The sequence below is a fragment of the Haliotis rufescens genome, unplaced genomic scaffold, assembly GCF_023055435.1.
Source record: "Haliotis rufescens isolate VD_foot unplaced genomic scaffold, xgHalRufe1.0.p SCAF_1, whole genome shotgun sequence".
NCBI classification, from domain to species: Eukaryota; Metazoa; Mollusca; class Gastropoda; order Lepetellida; family Haliotidae; genus Haliotis; species Haliotis rufescens.
In genome coordinates this window covers 88190185-88212515 of record NW_025963779.1, presented here as the reverse complement: position 1 = coordinate 88212515, position 22331 = coordinate 88190185, and the positions used below count along the sequence as shown (strand labels likewise).

At 47.2% G+C, this 22331-nt stretch overlaps 3 protein-coding genes across 3 annotated transcripts; all 3 read right to left on the bottom strand.

The window, feature by feature from the left end:
* Positions 1 to 8065: 8065 nt before the first annotated feature.
* On the bottom strand, positions 8066 to 8596 carry LOC125372194 (E3 ubiquitin-protein ligase XIAP-like). The gene has a single exon (XM_048381390.1). It carries the CDS (start codon positions 8594 to 8596, stop codon positions 8066 to 8068), a length of 531 nt encoding a protein of 176 aa, XP_048237347.1.
* Positions 8597 to 9366: 770 nt separating this feature from the next.
* On the bottom strand, positions 9367 to 10564 carry LOC124113500. The gene is made up of 3 exons (XM_048381377.1): positions 10294 to 10564; positions 10017 to 10179; positions 9367 to 9918 (listed from the first exon to the last, which is right to left on the bottom strand). Exons 1-3 carry the CDS (start codon positions 10562 to 10564, stop codon positions 9420 to 9422), a joined length of 933 nt encoding a protein of 310 aa, XP_048237334.1. The 3' UTR covers positions 9367 to 9419.
* Positions 10565 to 11072: 508 nt separating this feature from the next.
* LOC125372187 lies at positions 11073 to 13961 on the bottom strand. Its single transcript, XM_048381371.1, has one exon. It carries the CDS (start codon positions 13959 to 13961, stop codon positions 11073 to 11075), a length of 2889 nt encoding a protein of 962 aa, XP_048237328.1.
* Between the last annotated feature and the right edge of the window lie 8370 nt (positions 13962 to 22331).

Genomic DNA, 22331 nt, shown 5'->3' with positions numbered 1-22331 from the left:
ACAACTATAGATCGGCATAAGTCCGGACTAGTGCAAGCAGCCACACACATGCACGTCGCTATATAAGTGCAATAATTTTGAACGCGATGTTGAACCCCAATCTCTCCTCGCCATCTAAAGGGTGGACCATTTGATTTCTTGGGGGTGGTGGTTGAATAATTCTCATAATTTTGGGTAAATAAGAAACTCAGTCTCCATCTGCTTGAAAAAAATAACTCAGGCCTCAATAAAAAGTCCCGACCACAATATGGCCATCCTCATCAATACAGAATATTTCGTGAGCAAAGCCATTATCATTGACAGGGAGACATGAACATGAGAGACAGTATTCCTGAAACCCTTATTTATTAAAAATCATCCATTCAAGAGGTCGTAACAGTTGTTGAATGTGATGGGAAATAATGACCATTAAGCATCATATACCTTTACTTGGAAAAATATACAATATAAACATATTTATTAATAAAAATAGTTTATGGCAATAACCTAAACTGACGAGCAAAATGAATGTTCCCAATCAACTTTCTTTGTTTCTAAAAGCAGAACAAGAAGATACTTTTATGGCCAAAAGACATGAAATAACAACATCATTACAAGCCAAGTTAGGTTATGAGAATTAAGTTGGTCTAAAATGTACCCTATTGCAGTTTGAGATGCATCATTTGTGAGAATGAAGAGTTTGTTTTGGTCAGGATATGCAAGGATGGTTGCTGTTGAAAAGGCTTGTTTCAGCTTTTCGAATGCCTGTTGGCATTTGTTGGACCATTCGAAAGACGCATCTTTTTCGGAAGATTATATTCAGAGGAGGTGATGCCAGAAAGGTTTGCTATAAATTTGCGATAATACGAGGCCAAACTTAGAAATGACACATGTCATTGACAATTTAATGGGGTTGGATCTGTGTGACTGAATCTATTTTCAAAGGATCGACACGGATGCCATCTGGGCTTGTTTTGTCGCAAATTTCCAGTTGCTTGGAGCCTGGCGTCACCTGTTTCTATTGTGTGATGATGTAAGTGAGTATGTCCTAATCCTTACCTATCTGAGGAAAAAACCTATCTTTGTGTTTGGAGAAATGCATTTTCCTGTTAATTTGTACTTTAAATATTGTCACTATTTTTGAAACGCTTTTGAGGACAATAGCTCCATGACGTTCAAGGGTATTGTTATAGTGTAAACCAGTTAAAGAGGTTTCTTTAAAACTTCAATTATCCAAAATACCTAGTTGTTTTAATGTTTCCAAAGTTCACTGAAATTCTATCTTCTTTTTCTGTTTATGTACACAGCAAACATTCAGTATCCCCTCTAATCATAAGCCTCTCCGAGTGGGACCCTTAATCCCCAGCGTTATATTTAATGTCAATTAACACCTTACGTCCCTGGATCTTACGTACGGTCTTTTATTACATACAAATGCTTTATTATACTGCTATTTCATTGATCTGTTTAAAAATCACCTACATATGTACACTTATTATGTTTTAGTGAACAGTAAGAAACGTTTAACATTCTTTCCATAGGTTGAATTTAAAATTCGCCGTAAAAAAACAGTCTCAGCTCTCTTTTCAGTAGAAAAAACAAATAATCTCAGCCCCTAAAAATGAAAAAAAGCATGACTCTACCCCCCCAAAAAACCCAACAAAAACAACAACCAAACAACAAACAAAACAAAAACAAAACAACAACAACAACCAAACAACCCCCCCCCCCCCCCCCCCCCCCCCCCTAAATATCAAATGGCCCGACCCTTATCATGGTAAATTAGTTTGTTGGTTTGTTTGTTGTTTAACGCCGCACTCAGCAATATTCCAGCTATATGACGGCGGTCTGTAAATAATCGAGTCTGGACCAGACAATCCATTGATTGACATCATGAGCATCGATCCACGTAATTGGGATACGATGACATGCATCAACCAAGTCAGCGAGCCTGATCACCCAATCCCGTTAGTCGCCTCTTACGACAAGCATAGTCACCTTTTTCGGCAAGCATGGGTAGCTTAAGACCTATTCTACCCGGATCTTCACGTGTTGGTAAAATAGTGAATACCTGTCAGTCGACCATCTGTACGGAGAGTTTGAAGCTGCGTTCTGCGAACGTTTATATCCCTCCTCAGACCATTACTGACCCACCACCATACGGCCATGCTGCCAAACAGAACATGGATAAAGTCGTTCCTGAAGTCTCCACATACGGTTTCAATCATCTGCAAAGTCGAGCATGATGGGGCCTTTCCTATGCCACCGATGTCGTTACTGCCGTCCACCATGACGTCTAGCAAATGCCAGTCGTAACTCTCGCGTTATCTTTAGTGAACAAACCATTGATCGGCGTGAGTTTGTAACTTTTAACTATGCCTTATTATTCGGCCTCTGACTCGCAAACCAGTACCAGCAGCCATGCAGTCACGGTTTGTTATGTATGAGGACTTATATCGGCCCTGAACTTCAATAAGCTGGTGATGCCGGGCATGCCTGCCCTGTTTCAGGATGCCCGCCATGAGCAGGCCACATCTCCTGTCTCCTGTCTCTCGATGCAGGTTCACCAATCTCATTAAAACCGCTCAACAAAGATCTGAGAACATCCCATTACGGGTACACGTCTCGCGAACTTTGACTGATAAATGAAATGACTGACAAGAAATCGACATTAGCCAATCAGAAGGCAGCTTTCTCGAGCTTTACGATACTAGTTTCAAACTGGCGACTACGCTTCGAAACATATTTTGTCGTATTCTCGGTTTAAAAAAAATAAAACTGATAAAAAGAACATTCTGGAATGGCTTCCAGATGGTCTAGATTGTATGGATATAATCATAAAACCCGTAACTGTCGTTCGGAATACCCCGTTTTAAATATTTCGAGGTTGCATGATTAGAAAACACATTCCGTCTGTCACTTTCATGATCTGGTAAGCGACGGTCTGATTGGTTGGATGAAAGGTCGTTCTGACGTGACCCTTAATGGGATGTCCCCAGATCTTTGTTTAGTGATAGCGAGAACTAAGATCTGATTTTAATGATATTGCAGGTTCACACTCGAGAAACCGCACTTTCTGTCTCCAGCTGGCAGATTGACATCTCACACTTTATCTATCCAATTGCTTTCCATTTTCGTCCAAACTTCATGTCCAGCCTTGGCATTGCACTGGTATGTGTAGTATTTTGTTCTCTCACGGTTTCCGTAAAATTGTTCAAAGAGAAAATTCGCCTCATAGTACTTTCATCGGTGTACGATACAAAGTGGAGAAATGTGTTTGTTTTTTTGTCGCATAATAAAATCTCGGGGGCACTTAGCGTCTTTACACCAGTTTAATATTTGCAGACTAGTTTACATCATCAATTAGGAAATTGTTGTGGGATGAGGTGAAATGGGGTCCCCAGGTTCAGCCACGTGTTCCAGGTTGTAACTTAATTGTCAGGACACAAGCAACAGTTCAGAGGCTCCAAATGACCCGGATGCCCGCACACACGTGATGTAAATCACATCAACGTCACCATCAGGAGTATTAGTCTATCCCCTCAACTCGTACGCTACAACGACAGCATTACACCTCGACAACGCCAATCAACGGGACAACATTTATCCACGCATATATCACATTTGGATAACACTTATCAACGCATACATCACACTAGGGAAACACTTGTCCACGCATAGATAACATCTGACAACACATTTCCACACATGTATCACATCTGACAACACCTATCCACGCATATATCACATCTGACAACACCTATCCACGCATATATCACATCTGACAACATCTATCCACGCATATATCACATCTGACAACACCTATCCACGCATACATCACCTATCCACGCATACATCACATCTGACAACACCTATCCACGCATACATCACCTATCCACGCATACATCACATCTGACAACACCTATCCACGCATGTATCACATCTGGGAAAGACCTATCCACGTATACGTCATATCTGACAACTATCCACGCATATATCACATCTGGTAAAAAAACCTATCCACGCATATATCCATCTGACAACACCTATCCACGCATGTATCACATCTGACAACATCTATCCACGCATATATCACATCTGACAACACCTATCCACGCATACATCACCTATCCACGCATACATCACATCTGACAACACCTATCCACGCATACATCACCTATCCACGCATACATCTCATCTGACAACACCTATCCACGCATGTATCACATCTGGGAAAGACCTATCCACGTATACGTCATATCTGACAACAACTTTTCACGCATATATCACATCTGGTAAAAAAACCTAACCACGCATATATCACATCTGACAACACCTATCCACGCATGTATCACATCTGGAAACACCTAGCCACGTATACGTAATATCTGACAACACCTATCCACGCATATATCACATCTGACAACATCTATCCACGCATATATCACATCTGACAACACCTATCCACGCATACATCACCTATCCACGCATACATCACATCTGACAACACCTATCCACGCATACATCACATCTGACAACACCTATCCACGCATGTATCACATCTGGGAAAGACCTATCCACGTATACGTCATATCTGACAACAACTATCCACGCATATATCACATCTGAGAAAGACCTATCCACGTATACGTCATATCTGACAACAACTATCCACGCATATATCACATCTGAGAAAGACCTATCCACGCATACATCACATCTGAGAAACACGACACATGAACAACACTCATGCACCAGCATCTATATCGTACATGAACAACGCTGATGCATTAGCGTTTATATGGCACAAGAACAAAATCCATGCACCAGCGTTTATATAGTACATGAACAACACCCATTCATCAGCGTTTATATCAAACAAGAACAACACCCATTCATCAGCGTTTATAGCACACAAGAACAACACCCATTCATCAGCGTTTATATCGTACACGAACAACACCCATGCATTAGCGTTTATATCGCACGAGAACATCACCCATGCATCAACATTTATATCGCACAAGAACAACATCCATGCATCAGCGTTTATATCGTACATGAACAACACCCATGCATCAGCGTTTATATTGTACATGAACAACACTCATGCATCAGCGTTTATATCGCTCAAGAGCAACATCCATGCATCAACATTTATATCGCACAAGAACAACACCCATGCATCAGCGTTTATATCGTACATGAACAACACCCATGCATCAGCGTTTATATCGCTTAAGAACAACAACCATGCATCAACATTTATATCGCACATGAACAACACCCATGCATCAGCGTTTATATCGTACATGAACAACACCCATGCATCAGCGTTTATATCCCACAAGAGCAACACTCATGCATCAACATTTATATAGCACAAGAACAACACTCATGCTTCAACATTTATATAGCACAAGAACAACACTCATGCTTCAACATTTATAGTGCACGAGAACAACACCCATGCATCAACATTAATATCGCACAAGAACAACACCCATGCATGAGCGTTTATATCGCTCAAGAGCAACACCCATGCATCAACATTTATATCGTACATAAACAACACCCATGCATCAACATTTATATCGCACAAGAACAACACCCATGCATCAGCGTTTATATCCCACAAGAGCAACACTCATGCATCAACATTTATATCCCACAAGAGCAACACTCATGCATCAACATTTATATCGCACAAGAACAACGCTGATGCATCAGCGTTTATATCCCAAAAGAACAACACTCATGCATCAGCGTTTATATTGCACGAGAAGAACACCCATGCATCTGCGTTTATATCGCACAAGAACAACACTCATGCATCAGCGTTTATATCCCACAAGAGCAACACTCATGCATCAACATTTATATCGCACAAGAACAACACCCATGCATCAACATTTATATCGCACAAGAACAACACCCATGCATCAGCGTTTATATCCCACAAGAACAACACCCATGCATCAACATTTATATCGCACAAGAACAACACCCATGCATCAGCGTTTATATTGTACATGAACAACACCCATGCATCAGCGTTTATATCGTACATGAACAACACCCATGCATCAGCGTTTATATTGTACATGAACAACACTCATGCATCAGCGTTTATATTGCACGAGAACAACACCCTTGCATCTGCGTTTGTATCGCACAAGAACAACACCCATGCATCAGCGTTTATATTCCACAAGAGCAACACTCATGCATCAACATTTATATCGCACAAGAACAACACCAATGCATCAACATTTATATCGTACGAGAACAACACCCATGCATCAACATTTATATCGCACAAGAACAACGCTCATGCATCAGCGTTTATATCCCAAAAGAACAACACTAGTAGTAACTAGCATCGGTCCAGGACCGCTCGGGATTCTGGGACCGCTCCAGATTCTGGGACCAAGATGGCGGCACATCCGTTTCCGGTCACGTGACCTGCGCAGTGCATGATGGGATACCTGCGCGCGCATCCAAGATGGCGTCGCATCCGTGTCCGGTGGCGCACGCATGCAAGATGGCGGAACATCCGTGTCCGGGGAGGAGGGGGAAAACCCGGAGAAGCGCACGTACGAGGGGGAACAAGATCGACAGGGTTGTTGTTGTGGTGTGGTTCTAAAAATAGAAATAGGCGTGGGGGTGGTGGTGGGGGTGGTGAAGGGAGGGAGGGAGGGAGGGGGAGGGGAGAAGGGGTGGGAGGGTCGTCAAAGCAAAGGAGGAAAAGCTGTCTTTCGGGAGAGATGGGTGGCCCTGAAAAGGGCCGTTGGAAAACAAACTGGAAACTGGAAACTGGAAACGGCAGGAACACTGGAACACTGGAAAAACTGCAAACGATGGGAAACGGGTAAAAACAGTGGGGCAGCATGACCCATGCGTTAGTCACTTTGTTCAGAGGATCTCACTTCTCCATCCTCTACTTCCATCTCATCCTCGGACGGAAGGTGTCGTCGGCGCTTTGAAACGTGTTTTCGTGAGGGGGACCTGTTCCGTTTTCTTTTCTCTAGACGAGGTGTGATGCCTACCCGGAGTTGTGTGAGACATTCTTTTAGGTCGAGGACATCGGAATGCATGTCTTCGATGAGATGAAGCACTTGTGCCACGGGTGTCACGGGTGTCACGGGGGCCACGGGGGCCACGGGGGCCACGGGGGTCACGGTTGCCACGGATGCCACGGGTGTCGACGTGGACGGTGTTGCTAACGTTTTCTTTCGACTGGGTTCTGGGCAATCTGCAGCGAAATGACCCAGGGCTCCACAGTTGTAACAGCGGTCCAGGCGATGGGGAGTCTTCTTTCGACGGGGTTCTGGACAATCTGCAGCGAAATGACCCAGGGCTTCACAGTTGTAACAGGGGCCCTGGTACTGCTTCTCCTGCTTCTCTTGACTGTTCAGCTTCGGACAGACATAGTGACGGTGACCTTGAGTGTGGCACTCGGTACATGTCACTTCAGGGCAGTACAGGTAACTGTGACTGTCGGTCTGGCACATCCTACATCTGTATCGAGCTGACATGATGGGTTTCATAGAATGCAGTGTGTGTGAGTGGCTTCGCTCTTGTTTTGTTTTTATAGGAGAGACACTGACACCCTACTTCCTGATTGGTTCCCCAGGCAGCGCCCCCGATTGGTTCGTTCCGGGGCCTGGCCCGCACCTCGGTTTTCCAAAACGGACCGACCCCTGTGTTTCTTTTCCATAGGAAATGGATTTTACCATGGGAGAGAAAGCACAACCCCGGTTCGGCCAATCAGAGCCCCGCCTGGTCCGAGCGCCGCTTCTGATTGGTCGACCACCCAGGCTTCGGATTGGTCCGATTTCGATCCGGTTTTTTATCGGGATGTGCATTTCGATCCTGTTTTGTTTTTTCTTCATCCTACAGACAACATAACACGACTATGCGTTTTTAACAAAAAATTTAATCCCCCTGATCACATGAACCAACACCACAAAACAAAAGTCACAGGATGAGGGGGGACATCCCTGTGATTTTTGTGAACACGAGGGATGGGGTGACCGCGAGGGTAGGAACGTCTGACCACTTTGAAAAAAACAACAAAACGTTGTCACTTGGGGTGAACAAGACACTCGACTCTTCGTTTCCGTGCTTCTTGGGACACCAAACGTCTGTATTTTTCGTTCACTTCTCCATCAGGACAAAACACACACAAGTATTCGCAGGGGACTTTGGCATGCTTCAGATGTTCTTTCCAGGGTTGGTCTGTGGCTTCCCATTGGCGGAGTGCCACACCGCAGCAATAACAGGTCACACAGTCCCCTCGTCCTGGATAGAAATAGCCAGCCATGACCATGTCATAAGGGGTCTGGGTCATCTGTTGAGGCCACGTTTTAAAAGACCTCAGACGTTCTTGAAATGAATCATAGTGGGGATGAGAAGGTTGACACAAGGTGTAAGAAGGAAAAGGTCTCTCCAGAACGTCACCGAGTCGACACCTGTCGTCCATCAAGAGTGTGTCGTCCATCAAGAGTGAACGTTTTCTCGCTTCTTGTTCTCTCGCCTTTTCAGACACCCACTCGGAATCGGTGACGACATCTCGGGAGGATGACATGGCATTCATAGAACGTCTTTGCTCCATGATGACGGTGACTTCACTGAAAGAAGGTCTGAGGGTTCGCCTGCTTTTATGAAACTCTCCACCCTACACCCTTCAACGGAAGGTCATGACTTTAGCTTTTATGAAACTCTCCACCCTACACCCTTCAACGGAAGGTCATAGCTTTTATGAAACTCTCCATCTCCTCCACCTCATCACGTGACGTCATCCTGTGTTTGGGTTGACGGACACACGGCATGATCCATGACATGATCCATGACATGACATGGCACACGGGGAGGGGTGTAGGGATCGATGTGTCCTGGAATGACTGACACCAGGCAGCTGATCTTTCAAGCATGGCCTTTCTCTTTTATCTATTTTTAATTTTATTTCTTCACTTTGTTGTGCACTGACATGACAGAGGCACAGACAGACAGACGGACAGACAGACGACGTCAACGACATCTCAACTCAACCTCTACCCTCGGTTCGGCACTCTATTGGAGTTGAGATCAATCAAGACACAAAGAGCCAGTTCAATCAATCACTGTTTAATCATGAAAAAACCAATCACAACCCGATACAATGGAAATACGAAAAGTCAATGGAGGAGGGAGTGCTTTGCATGTCCCTACAACCACCGCCACAACAACAACAACAACAATAACGCGACCACGTTTTCCTCTTCCATCTTCAAGCTCTTCCATCTTCAAGTCCCTAAGAGGGGGTCCTCCCTCAAACCTGTGAGAGGCCCAACCGTTCAACACGTACAGTCTATGGCCTCCCTGAAACAGACATGACACATTACTTGATCACGGTTGCAGCTGCCGTGTTGACAAAGTTCTTCGAGTGAAGAGGAGGATCACCATAAGATGTGATCCTCAGATGCGATAGGCATGTCATCATGTGTCACTATGCTGTCATAGGTCAACATACTACAAGTACAGTCTATGAGCTCCAGCTCACAGGCATGACACATCACTTGCCCGCTGTTGCAACTGATGTATCTTAACATGTTGTTGTGTCGGCAAACACGACATTCGCGTTGTAGGGGAGTGAGTTGAGCTTCTCCATAAGGATCCAGGTCAACGTTGTCATCATCATCATCATCGTCGCAAACCATGGGCGTACCTGAGGAGTAGACATGAACCTCTTCCGGGGATGCTGGTGACCAAGAAGCCTCGAGCAGGGGGAGCGTATCCAGATCCATGGAAGGGAGAGTGGCCATCTTGAGCGCTTCATGATCATCGAGGTCACCCGTCGCCATCGTCACAGGGGCATTCGGTGAATAGGTGGGCTCCCGAGGGGTTTGTTCCCACCACTGTTCTAGCACGGACTGGGCTGAACTGACATCAGGGGTCCTGTCAATCATAAGGACAGAGTCCATTTAGGATAGGCATAGGTCATGCATATGAATCACATCAAGAATGACTGAGACAAAGAAGAGCAGGGTACTTACAGTTGTTCTTGAGGAGAGATCTTCAGAGATAATTTCTTCCGTGATCGTCTTTTTGCAGGCGTTGCAGGTGTGGTGGCAGGTTTCAAAAAGGATGTCCCCCTCGTGTCGATGTCTGTTGTCGCCGCAGTCGTGGTTGCTGTGGCTGCTGTGGCTGCTGTGGCTGCTGTGGTGGTGGTGGTGGTGGTGGGGACTGGCGCTGTGGGGGTGGGGGTGGGGGTGGGGGTGGGGGTGGGGGGTGTTGCCATTGCTGTGGGGGTCACCACGGCTGTGGGTTTGCGTGTCTTTTTCTTCTGGATCTTCTTGATCGTCTTCTTCGATGTGACTTTCTCGGGTTCAGTCAGCTTCCTCATCTTTGAACGTATCTGGTCGCACATCAGGTTGTCGCCCTTCGCACGTAACTTGGCGTACGCGTCGTCGGTCTTCATCTTTAAACACAGCAAGTCGTACACTTCACCCCACAGTTCAGCAGTCATGTTACCGTTCCCCTCTCCACTGCTTCCTTGGCCACTCATGTCGCTTCGTGTCTTGTCATTCAACCGTCTCGACATGTTGTTCGACATGATGTTGTCCGGATGTTCTGTTCGTTGTTGTTGTTGTTTCTTTCCAAGTCTTCACGGAGGTACGTCAACACTTGATGGTACTCTCTCCAAACACGCGTTTCTTCCAGATAAAACGCCAACAACCAACACAACGTGAGGAACATCAATCAGAGGGGACGATGTTGTTGCTTGGTCCGTTCAGTGAAAAGTGATGACCGGAGAGCGTCGGTCGTATTAAAAGCCACGGAGGTCCTGCTTTCTGATTGGACCGTTCCGGGGCCTGACTTTCACCTTGGTTTTCCAAACTGGACCGACCCTTGTGTTTCTTTTCCATAGGGTTAGGCTTGTAGCGTGAGAGAGAAAGCACAACCTCGGTTCGACCAATCAGAGGCCACCCTGGCCCGAGCGCGGCCTCTGATTGGTCGATCATCCAGGCTTCGGATTGGGCCGATTTCGATCCGTTTTTTTCTGTAGGGGTCCATGTCGATTCAGTTTCGATACGCTGTCATGAAAAATTTTAGTGAAAGTCGTCTCTGTACCCAAAGGGGAGCGTGTCTACAGGTAGCCCTGTGATGTCGTCGTAGACGATGCGTCGCTTGTCGTACACGGTACGATAGTCTTTTCGGGTGGGTCGGGTCACGAGTGCGTTTTCGTGCCGAGGGCCTTTTCGAATGATCTGATGAGGGTAATCCAAACTGATTTTCTCCTCCTCTTTCCCAGGCCGTTGTCCCAGTATCAGTCCTTTCATGGTGTCAAAGTTGAGATGGCGTTGGTTTCGGTAATTCAAAGTGAACCCTCGCACTTTGCAGGTCGTGCGCGTTCCATCGGGTCTGGGGTTCATTAACTCGTAGCCATAGTTTTTGGGGCCTCCCGACACAAACGTCTTGATGGTGTTTCCGTCCAGTTCATCCGTAAACTCACCCAACGAATGACCCAGCTCTGGATTCGCGTCGTGGGGTCGATGAATGTAAATGACGCTGTCCGTGTCAAAGTAGAACACCCTGCGGTCCACCAGGGCAAGGGTCTCGTACAGCTTGAGACGTGCTTGGGCGGTGACCCAAGCAGCGATGGCAACGTTGAAATGAGAATGAGGGGTTTGGAATTCTTTCTGCTGGGTGTAGGTCACTTCCACCATGTGTTCGTTGACAACGACCACATCCTCGATGGTATTGCGTTCATCCCTCCACAAGGCAAAGTACTGTACAGGATCGTTCATATACACGTTCTGACTGTAGTCTACCCGTTGCCCAAACTTGCCCCAGAGCGAATTCAGTTGCATCTTGGCAATCGTGCGACGTCCTGGATTTTTTTCGATGCGGTCCTTGTCCAACCCAATGCCTTCTTTGTCGTAGATCTCCTGGATGTACGCGTCGTGATCCGTACATCCTTCGGGGTATCCGCTGGCTTCGAGCTTCTCCTTGAAATGTCGACCGATGTAAGTGTCAAAGAGTCCCACTTGCTGGGTGTCGGGGTCATGCTGTGCAAAGGTGTCAAAATGCCAAACGTCGTAGATCTGAAGCACCCGGTAGTCATACTTCTTCACGGCTTCCTGTAGTTCTACGGTGGCGTACGTCCCCACCCATGACCTCTCTTCGTCCGTGTGCTCGCAGGGGGAGTCTGACCGGGTGTCGGCACACGTGCGGCACAAAGGACAGAGCAGTTTGCCACCCGATCTGTAAGGCAGTAGCGGATGGTAAAGTCGTTTCGGGGGTAAGACACGGCATTGGATCAGACCTTTCAGTTCAAACAACGTGTCCACAGGGGGTTGATGGAGAAGGGTCGGGTGTCCCGTGGGAAACGCTCCGGTCTTACAAATGTAGGGGTAAAGGGAACAAATATCGATGTACTTGATGGTTTCACCTTCTTGGGCTTCGTAGCATAATCGCGTCGCATTGGTGCGTCCTCCATAGAAGGCGTCGCGAGGGTTGAGCGGCCCGGGGACGTGGATACAGCGGGGTCCCTGCAAGAAAGCACGCAGTGCGGAGTCCTCCCGTTGCATTTTCGTAAACTCGTGCTCCCACAGGGTGACGATCCGTTTCACCTCAGGGTGTTGACTCAAGAGACTCAAGCGGTAGTGGGTGTCGGTGTAACGGGCTCCCAACGACGAGCCCAGGACGGGATGCGGTTCTCCACGTCGGGTCTTGTGACAGGCCTGGCACCCATGCCAGAAACAGCCCAGGAATTCGTAGACGGTGCCTGTCGCTGGATCGTAGCCATCCACGGTGTACCGATGTTGACCCTCTCCACACGTGAACTCTTTTTCACCGCCATTCCTGGCGTGCTGGAGGTGCAGATGGGGGTCTGTTTCCATCAGATAGTGGAGCCAGTGCATACAGGCCTGGGAATAGTTTCTCTTGGGTTGGTAACCTTGAGGGGGGAGAATGGCGATGGTATTGGGTTTCAGGTCGTGTTTTCGGAAGGATTTGATGGTGAACGCTGCAGCTGTCATCACTTCCACAAAGGGATCCATGCCCACCGAGTGAATGGCGTTCTGTCGGAAGTCGGCGCATCCCCGTCTCAAAATGTCCACATCGCTTTGGCAGTAGGTTAAAAGTTCTCCTTGTAAGTCGAACAAGGCTCCTTCTTGCACTTTTTGGGTATGCCACTGGAGGAAGGCTGTGCGTTCTGTGGGAGACATGCCATCGGGATCGTACGTGACGGCTGGTGGATAGGGACCTCTGTAGGTCTGGTTGACTCTCGTATTGAAAAAATGTGGAAAGTACCCTTTCTTCATTTCTTTCAGCCCAAAGCTCTTGGGAAAGGCTTTCAGGGGGTAAGGGATGAAATTTAAGCTGTCTTCGAAACATAACCGTCCCAGGGTCATCTGCAAAATTTGTTGGCCATGCCGGATCTTGGTGGGGAGTGTCACCAGGAGGGGGGACAGACCCTTCAGGACTAAGTGTAAATCATAGGATCGTGCATTATGGGCCATCACATAAATGCGATCCTCCTTCGGGACTGTATGACAGGAGGTGTTCTTGTTCTTTGGCTTCTTTGTTTTCTCCACTTCCATGGCCTCTTCCCCCTCTTCCATCTCCTCCCCCTCTTCCCCCAACTCCTCCCCCTCCTGCTGGGGTGATGCCTGTCGTTTGGAAGCGTGCTTTCTTGAGGGGGTGTCATCCCGTTTTCTTTTTTTCCCCAGGTGAGCTGTCGTCCCCTTGCGTGTGCTGCCCTCCTCTTCCTCTGGGTGGGGCTTCTTCTTGGGTATTTCAGACAACGTGGTCAACCACACACACACATCATGTCGCGTGGTGGGGCCTCGAAACACGATCTCACGGCTGGGACCATACCCTTCTTCTCTCCATGGACAGTGTTCGCACAAGTTCTTGCTCACTTCACTGATGCATCGTCCACATCCTAGTTGCACCACGCACAAATTTGGAATGTGTTCCCCCGTGTCTTGCATGCATTCAAAATCGTAGAAGGCGTATTGAACATGGTCTCGTAGGGGATGTTGTTCCTCTTCCCCCTCCTCCTCCTTCTCCGCTTCCTCCCCCTCCCCCTCCTCCTCCTCCTCGTTTCCTTCACGGAGAGGCGTCATGTAACAGCGATGATCTGGGGTCATGGGTTCTCGGCACACCAAGCAGGGATGGTCTTCATCGAAGCACTTGTGGTGAGCCATGGGGGTCTCCAAGACGCGGACCAGCTGAAAACAGTTCGGGCACCTGTGAATCGATTGACAGGCACTGGGTTTTCCCTCTGACGGTGACTGGAGATGTCGGGTGTAACACGTTGGATTGGGGAACCAACCTTGACATGTCAAGCAAGGGATCCCGTGCTCTTCCTGGGGTCCGCAATAACTAGAGTAGAAGCAGCGGGGACAGCGTATTCCTTGGTGCAGGGATGTTTTTCGGGATGGTCGTAACGTTTGTCACAGCGTTCGCAATAATGGTTAGAGCCATAAAAAGCGGGCATGGAAGTGATGACATCGTAGTGCTGATCATGATGGTAGAGATGCAGCACGGTGGCGTGGGGTGGAGTCTCATCACACTTGTACAACAGTCTCTGACCCACCTCTTGACTGTAGACTTTCAGTTGATAATGCAGACGGGTCAAGGCGCGTCCCACGCGTGCGAGGTCATCCAGACCCCGACAGGGGCCTTCGGGCAGGCCAAGGCTTCGAAACAAGGCCAGTGCCCGTATGCCTTGAACGTCGACGCGATCCGTTCTCGTCAGTCTCTTTCGCTGGGCGGTCCATGCTGGGGTCAGAGGGTGAGGCTTGTGGGCATAATGCTATGCCACCACCAGGGCCCGTGCCAAACAGGATTGATCTTCGTTCTTGATCCGTACGATGCACTGTTTGCGTGTTAAAAAAGCTTCGAGTCCAATCACGTTTTTCAGCCGGAGATGGCCACTGCCCGATCCTAGCCTGTTGGGATCTGCGACGTGTACTAAAGTCACATCCATGGTGGCATCGATGTTCAGGTCTTTGTTGGACTGTTGGACTTTTTCCACGGCTTGCAAAATAGTTAGCCCATGGAGATCTTCAAAACGTCGAAAGGGAATCCGTATGGGAGTGTTCAAAGCGGGATGATCGATACCTAGACCAATACGATCTCCCTTCTGACCTGATATCTGTTCATAAAAGTCATCGATCACCCTGTCAAATAAAGCTGGCAGTTCCATGGGGACGCGTTCCGGTGGTACGGTGTCCAAGTAGTCTGGGTTGAAAGTCAAACGATAGGTATGATTAGCAGTTCTTAACCGTCTGGAGCGGGTGATATCTTTCCTCTCCAAACGATAGGGCGTACTTTGGTTGCTCGTCATGATAGCGATGTGTATCTGATGAACGTCTGTACTCTAAGAGGTGCTGAACGTCTGAGGGATGGACAACCCTTCCCCAAAACAGGATCGAAATCGGACCAATCCGAAGCCTGGATGGCCGACCAATCAGAAGACAGCAACAACCAATCAGAAGACAGCACCCGAACCGAGTTGTGCTTTCTCTCCCATGGTAAAATCCATTTCCTATGGAAAAGAAACACAGGGGTCGGGTCGTTTTAGAAAACCGAGGTGCGGACCAGGCCCCGGAACGAACCAATCGGTGCGCTGCGTTTTGGACCAACCAGAAAGCAGTGAGTTTCGATCCGGTTCTTCCCCTATAAAACAAGCGTGGATTCGAGTGGGTCAGTGTATGTTACATAAAATCATCTAGAATGGCTGAAACAAAGAAGAGTGGTACGACGACGACGACAACGCGTGGCGAAGATGCGGTGATGGATAGTGCAGAACCTCATGGATACTGGAGTAAGAGTCATGCCGAGGAGGCGGTGTCACTGCTCAGTCAAACACCATCGCACTATTATCTACGCTTTGAAAGAAGGCTCGCTTCGTTTGAGACGTGGCCCACGCAAATGTATCAGACTGCTGAAGAGATGGCCCATGCAGGCTTTGTCTACACTCAGGGTGCCGATGGGGTGTGCTGTTTCCAATGTGGGGTGCGGCTGAGACAATAGGCACCCCACGACGATCCTTGGGCGGCACATCACAAGTGGTCCCCAGACTGCGACTACCTCAAGCTAACCGGGCTGGTGAAACACCAGAAGAAGCTACAACTGCACTATCTCTGCGAAGAGAAACAGAGGTACACGAATGACGTAGCACGGCCGGCTGCCTAGGAGGACGTTTCCCGTGTCCTGCGTTCCCGTTCAAGTTCCCGTTCAAGTTCCCGTTCAAATGTTTTTCTTTTCTTGGTTGGAACCCCCAAGTGGACAGCAGCAGCAGAAAAGTGTTTCTTCCCCAAAACGGCCCTTTTCAGGGCCACCCATCTCACCCAAAAGACAACTTTCCTCCTTTGCTTTGCTAAACCCCAACCCTCCAAAACAAAGAACCCACATCCTCCCCCTAGACCTCTTGGAGGCACACGTCTAAAATACAATACATAGATATAAATAGATATAAATAGAGTTAGATCCATAGATCCATAGAGACACGTAGTACACCGCGTCAAACATCACGTGTGCATGAACACACGCGTCACAGTACGCCTGTCGACCTACACGAGTGCCAACACCTCGGTATCCTTAAATAATAATAATAATAATTTGAAAACACGTACAGGGTACGACGTTTGCATGACAACACACAAAGTACAACCATGACGTTCACATCGCGACACGAAGTTCATGACGCGTGCAAACGTCACGCAGGTGTATCGATTTTTCTCTATTCATCTCACTACGACACGACTCGATACACACACAGGACACCACATTTTGACTGACCACACGCTATTCTATGCATCAACGTCAACGTCTGTTTGAAGACATACACACACACACACACACACACATACATGACATTCCGATTGGCATGGGAGTGACACCACGTACATCGCGTAGGCATTCCAACGTTCATGTCTACTTATGAAGGTTCACCTTCCTTTAGCATTCAGACGACCGTCTACCTCAAAAAATACCAAGGCTACCCAAGAAGAAAAAAAAACCGGATCGAAATCGGACCAATCCGAAGCCTGGATGATCGGCCAATCAGAAGCGGCGCTCGGACCAGGCGGGGCTCTGATTGGTCGAACCGGGGTTGTGCTTTCTCTCCCATGGTAAAATCCATTTCCTATGGAAAAGAAACACAGGGGTCGGTCCGTTTTGGAAAACCGAGGTGCGGACCAGGCCCCGGAACGAACCAATCGGTGCTGCGGCCTGGCGAACCAACCGGGAGGCAGGGTGTCAGTGCCTCTCCTATAAAACAAGCGTGGATTCGAGTGGGTCAGTGTCACTTGTAAAATTGATGTGATAAAATCAAGAATGTCTGAAAACTGGGATCTGGAACTCGCCTCAGTGGTGCACCCTTTGCCACTGTGCAAAGGGTGTCGCTCGGAGTTGGAGAAGAAAGAAGAAGTACCACCATTGCCATCGCTACCTCCATGGCAATGCGGTAAATGCCAAGGGTGCTTACCTGTGTACGCCCTTGGCACAAGGGCATGGGATGGAACTTTCGAATGTGTGTACTGTAAGACCATCCTCAAGGACACCTACGTGCGGCGGTTAACGCACACCAGTAGGTGTCCTGTGAGGAGACAGATGAAAGTCCACCCGTGCCTTTGCACCGTGGGATGTACAACCATGTAAACATCAAAACGGTCCTTTTCAGGACCACCCATCTCTCCCGAAAGACAGCTTTTCCTCCTTTGCTTTGACGACCCTCCCACCCCTTCTCCCCTCCCCCTCCCTCCCTCCCTCCCTCCCTTCACCACCCCCACCACCACCCCCACGCCTATTTCTATTTTTAGAACCACACCACAACAACAACCCTGTCGATCTTGTTCCCCCTCGTACGTGCGCTTCTCCGGGTTTTCCCCCTCCTCCCCGGACACGGATGTTCCGCCATCTTGCATGCGTGCGCCACCGGACACGGATGCGACGCCATCTTGCAGGCGCGCGCCACCAGAAACGGAAGTGACGCCATCTTGGATGCGCGCGCAGGTATCCCATCATGCACTGCGCAGGTCACGTGACCGGAAACGGATGTGCCGCCATCTTGGTCCCAGAATCTGGAGCGGTCCCAGAATCCCGAGCGGTCCTGGACCGATGCTAGTTACTACTAACACTCATGCATCAGTATTTATATCGCACATGACCAACGCCTATCAGCGTTTTATTCAAGGGTGGTCAACCGTACAATGGTGTTCAGTGACACCGGTCAGCAAACCGAGGTGTGCAGTTTGTCCAAGGGACTGGTCAATCAGGTCAGTTTGACCGATTGAGATCCCTCGCCATCGCAAGGAGTCATTGACCTGGTATAGGTCATATATGTCCTGCTGTACTCGCACCCTGTCTTTCCTTTCAGCGCGACGTCAGAAAGAAAGCTAATCGGAGGAAGCCATTGCGCAGGTATGGAATACTGTAAGGGACATTCTCACGATCTCGCATTCTCGCGATCTCGACCTTTGGAGACGAGGTAAATATGCCCAAAACACGAGAATGCGAGATCGCGAGAACGCGAGAATGCGACATTTCATTTTCTCACGATCTCGCGTCCCGTGTTCTCGCGTTTTAGGCGCTGTCCGTGCGCATGCGTAATATCATAAGGTCAAGCGGATGCGCACGTTAGTAGTCCTTTGGTCATGCTTCTTCCATGCTCTTCATTCTCCATGTAGCATTTAGCAAACTTATGACTTGAGCTTGAAAATGCTTTGTAATTTACAAACTCAAAGTCTGAGTCATCTCCCGTTATTACAGTTTCCTATGTACTTTATAATAAAACCCTCAACATGCTCAATATAATTTAACAAAAGAAATTGTGTATATGAATGTCCAATGTAGGTGAAAACATTAATGTTTCCGAAAGCTGGAAACAAAACTATTACCGTCAGTGAGTGAGTGAGTAATATTGCTTAAAGCCGCATCAGCAGTATTGCAGCTAGTCGCGGCTACACTGTCAGTTACAGAAATAATCACAAGCCAGTGAGTTTCTCAATGAGGCAATTTTATACACGGCTAGAATATTCATTAAAATAAAATTCTCACAGACCAATTTGTAGCAATCGGATAAAATGATATTGTCCGATGTTTTTTTGTCTTTTTATACGATACCATATTCGCTACTTTATTTAATAGATTTTCATCCGCTCCCGCCTGACAACAAAACATCCTGCCTTACATTATTCTAATGCCCTCTAATTCCTAGAAATAGAAGTATCGTTAATATGAGTGTTTCTACTTTCTTTACCTGATAAAATACTCCGTACACGTAGCCCTACTGAACACACATGATGCATGCGAATCGCATCCGTCGACAGCAATTGTACACATATGCCTAAAGTAGGTCGATAAGAGCAAAATAAAAACGTTAAAAATAAAATGCCTCCTGTCTCCCATGTTTTTAAAAAATCAATCAAACTGTAACTATTAATTTATTGCGGCCTTAACATCCAAATGACAGGCATGCTTATATTGGAAAAGTACCCCCAATATCCAGCCTCGGGGACAAGCATGGCTCTGAATAAGTGAGTGAGTTTGGCTTAACACTGCTTTGAACAGTATTTATATTTTGGTTATATCCCGGCTTGTCGGTTTAAAGGGGCACTAATCTTCTTCTCGGCTGTCTAACACTGCCAGCTGGGGCTCACCATCTGCCGATTTGCTCGCTGACGCAACTGAGCGTGACAAGAGACTGGACTACCGTGTTCAAGAACACTGATTGGTTACCTGTAATCTCTGAATCTCAGACAAAGGGCGCATGTTAATTAATTTCTTCAGCCTAAACAAACGGACAAAAAGAACGATGGAAGCTCATCGGATGTCGTTTTTTGGAAATACCCCAGATGGTTATAAACTGAGGGCCAAAAGAAACGTTACCAACATTAACTGATTTGCCACTTTGAAACAAAGATGCCAACCTGTTCAAAAACAGTAAAGAACACATTTCACGAATACAGCCTTCATGTTCTCTGTCGTTCTTTGCACGTGCTTTGCGCATTTTGGGAAATATTTGTGTTTTTCAGCAATTATTTAAAACATTCTTTCCCAAATTATCGTGCAATTTCCGGGTATAAATTACGCAGGGATCTGTTCCCTATCAATGGTTGCGATGATTAACACCAAAGAACATGCCAAGACTGACCGCTGTCCAGAGGGAGAGAGCCCTGCTGCAGATGGGAGCGACACAGAGAGCGGTTGCCATTAACATGAACTGCTCCAAGATGACCATTACCAGACTGGTCGCACGTCTCCGACAGACTGGCAGAACCGCAGACAGACCACGGAGTGGCAGACCAAAGGTCACGACCCCGCAGGATGACCGCTTTTTACGGGTACTTCATCTGAGGAACAGATTTCTTACTGTGACGTCATCAGCTGCCAACAGCTTAGGCCATCCGGTCAGCAGACAAACAGTGACCAGACGACTACGACATTATGGTCTCCGGGCTTAGCGCCCTTTCAAGGGCATGACCTTCACCCGTCAACATCGACGTGCCAGATTGACGCGGTGCAGGCAAACTCAGCGATGGCAACAAAGGGAAAGGCGGCGAGTGCTGTTTAGTGACGAGAGCAGGTTCCAACTCTTCAAACCTGATGGGCGGACGCGAGTTTATCAACGACGTGGTGAACGTACGGCTCCTTGTTGTGTCCAGGAGGTGGAACCTTACGGGGACGGAAGTGTGATGGTCTGGGGCGACATTTGCGGGAACGAGAAGACGGAACTTGTCATCATCGAAGGCAATCTGACAGCACAACGCTACATTGACAATATCTTACGGCCAGTGGTTCTTCCTTTCATCCAGCGTCAACAACGGACGGTGTTCCAACAAGAAAACGCCACACCCCATAAAGCCCGTATTACTAGAGACTTCCTCAACGCTAACAACGTGACTGTCCTGCCGTGGCCAGCTCGATCACCAGATCTGTCACCCACAGAACATCTCTGGGACCAGCTGGGGCGTCGTCTTCGGAAACGTCAACATCCTCCCTTCACGAGACAAGCGTTGATCGTTGCCCTCCCTGAGGAATAGAATCGGATACCTGCAGTCGATGTGAGGACGCTTGTCTACTCAGTGCGACGCCGCATTCGAAGATGCATTGCCGCTCATTGAGGTCATATCCCGTATTGAACGGTCTGGGCCGTCGTCACCTTAAAGTTGTAACCAATGTTGTTGATCGGATACTGGACGAATGACCCCTTGTCAAGAAATGTCTCTGTTGGAGCTCAAGGACTTTATTGTTGAATTAGTTAATTCGCATTTTACTGTTCTGAATGATGAATTTCTACAATACAATTGTTATTGCTGCTTCAATTTGTGTTGGTCATATTTTATCCTAGAAATATCGTTGGTAACGTTTCTTTTGGCTGTCAGTTTATTTTTATAGTATCCCAGCAGTGAAAGCATTTTCGGATTTTGGATTGCGCGGATAATACGATTGCTATCTCTTGTTGTCATCCACGTTTTTTGGCATAACCCTACACCAGTGTCTTTGTTGCCATTCACCAGAAGCTCAGTTAATGAACATATTACAGGTACAGTTAGTGGTAGCACTACTCAGATTACCTGACAACGGTTCCCATTTTGCATGATTTGTGTCTGGGGTAATTATTTCATTGGAATCCAGGTTTGAAGTGAGGTGAAATGTATGTTATGTAATATTCACGTCGCAGCCCAGCTAGAGGAGTGATCAGTTCATTTACTTTTTGTAAACGGATCATTCCTCGCCATCAAAGTTCCACAGAAAATACGTTCATTGATAAATCACTGTTATCTTGCACAGTGGATTTGTAAGTGTTTACATGTGTAGGTTTACTAAAGCAGACGGAATACACTCATATCATGGCGTGAAGTGCCGATGTAAAAGCAACATACTTGGTTCAAAGGATTAGCCGATACTTCGTTTATTGATTGTTCATTGCTTTCTAACTCCATGGATATTTTTAAAGCACCATGGACATCACGAACATAATTGTCACACGTGCTGACCGATGAGACTTGACACCTTTGTGAAACATCTGAAACAAACTTAGTGATCAGTTGAGAAACGAACACGGGTTATAATATCCAGAAACGCTATATGTATATATTTTAACATTTGAATGTAACAGAGCCATGTGACGTCGAATAAGTTTATTTGTACAGCTGCAGACGTATGGGATATTGTTCCTATATGTGAATATTCACGGATACATTCCTCGAACAAGGAAGCTGCCCAGATGTATACATAAAACTTCGGTGGGTCGTAATTATGATATTTGCATTTTGTTTTCATTCATTTGCTGTTGCATTGGATAGAATCAGTTTTGTTCCTCTTGTACCTGTAGGCGTGTATACATG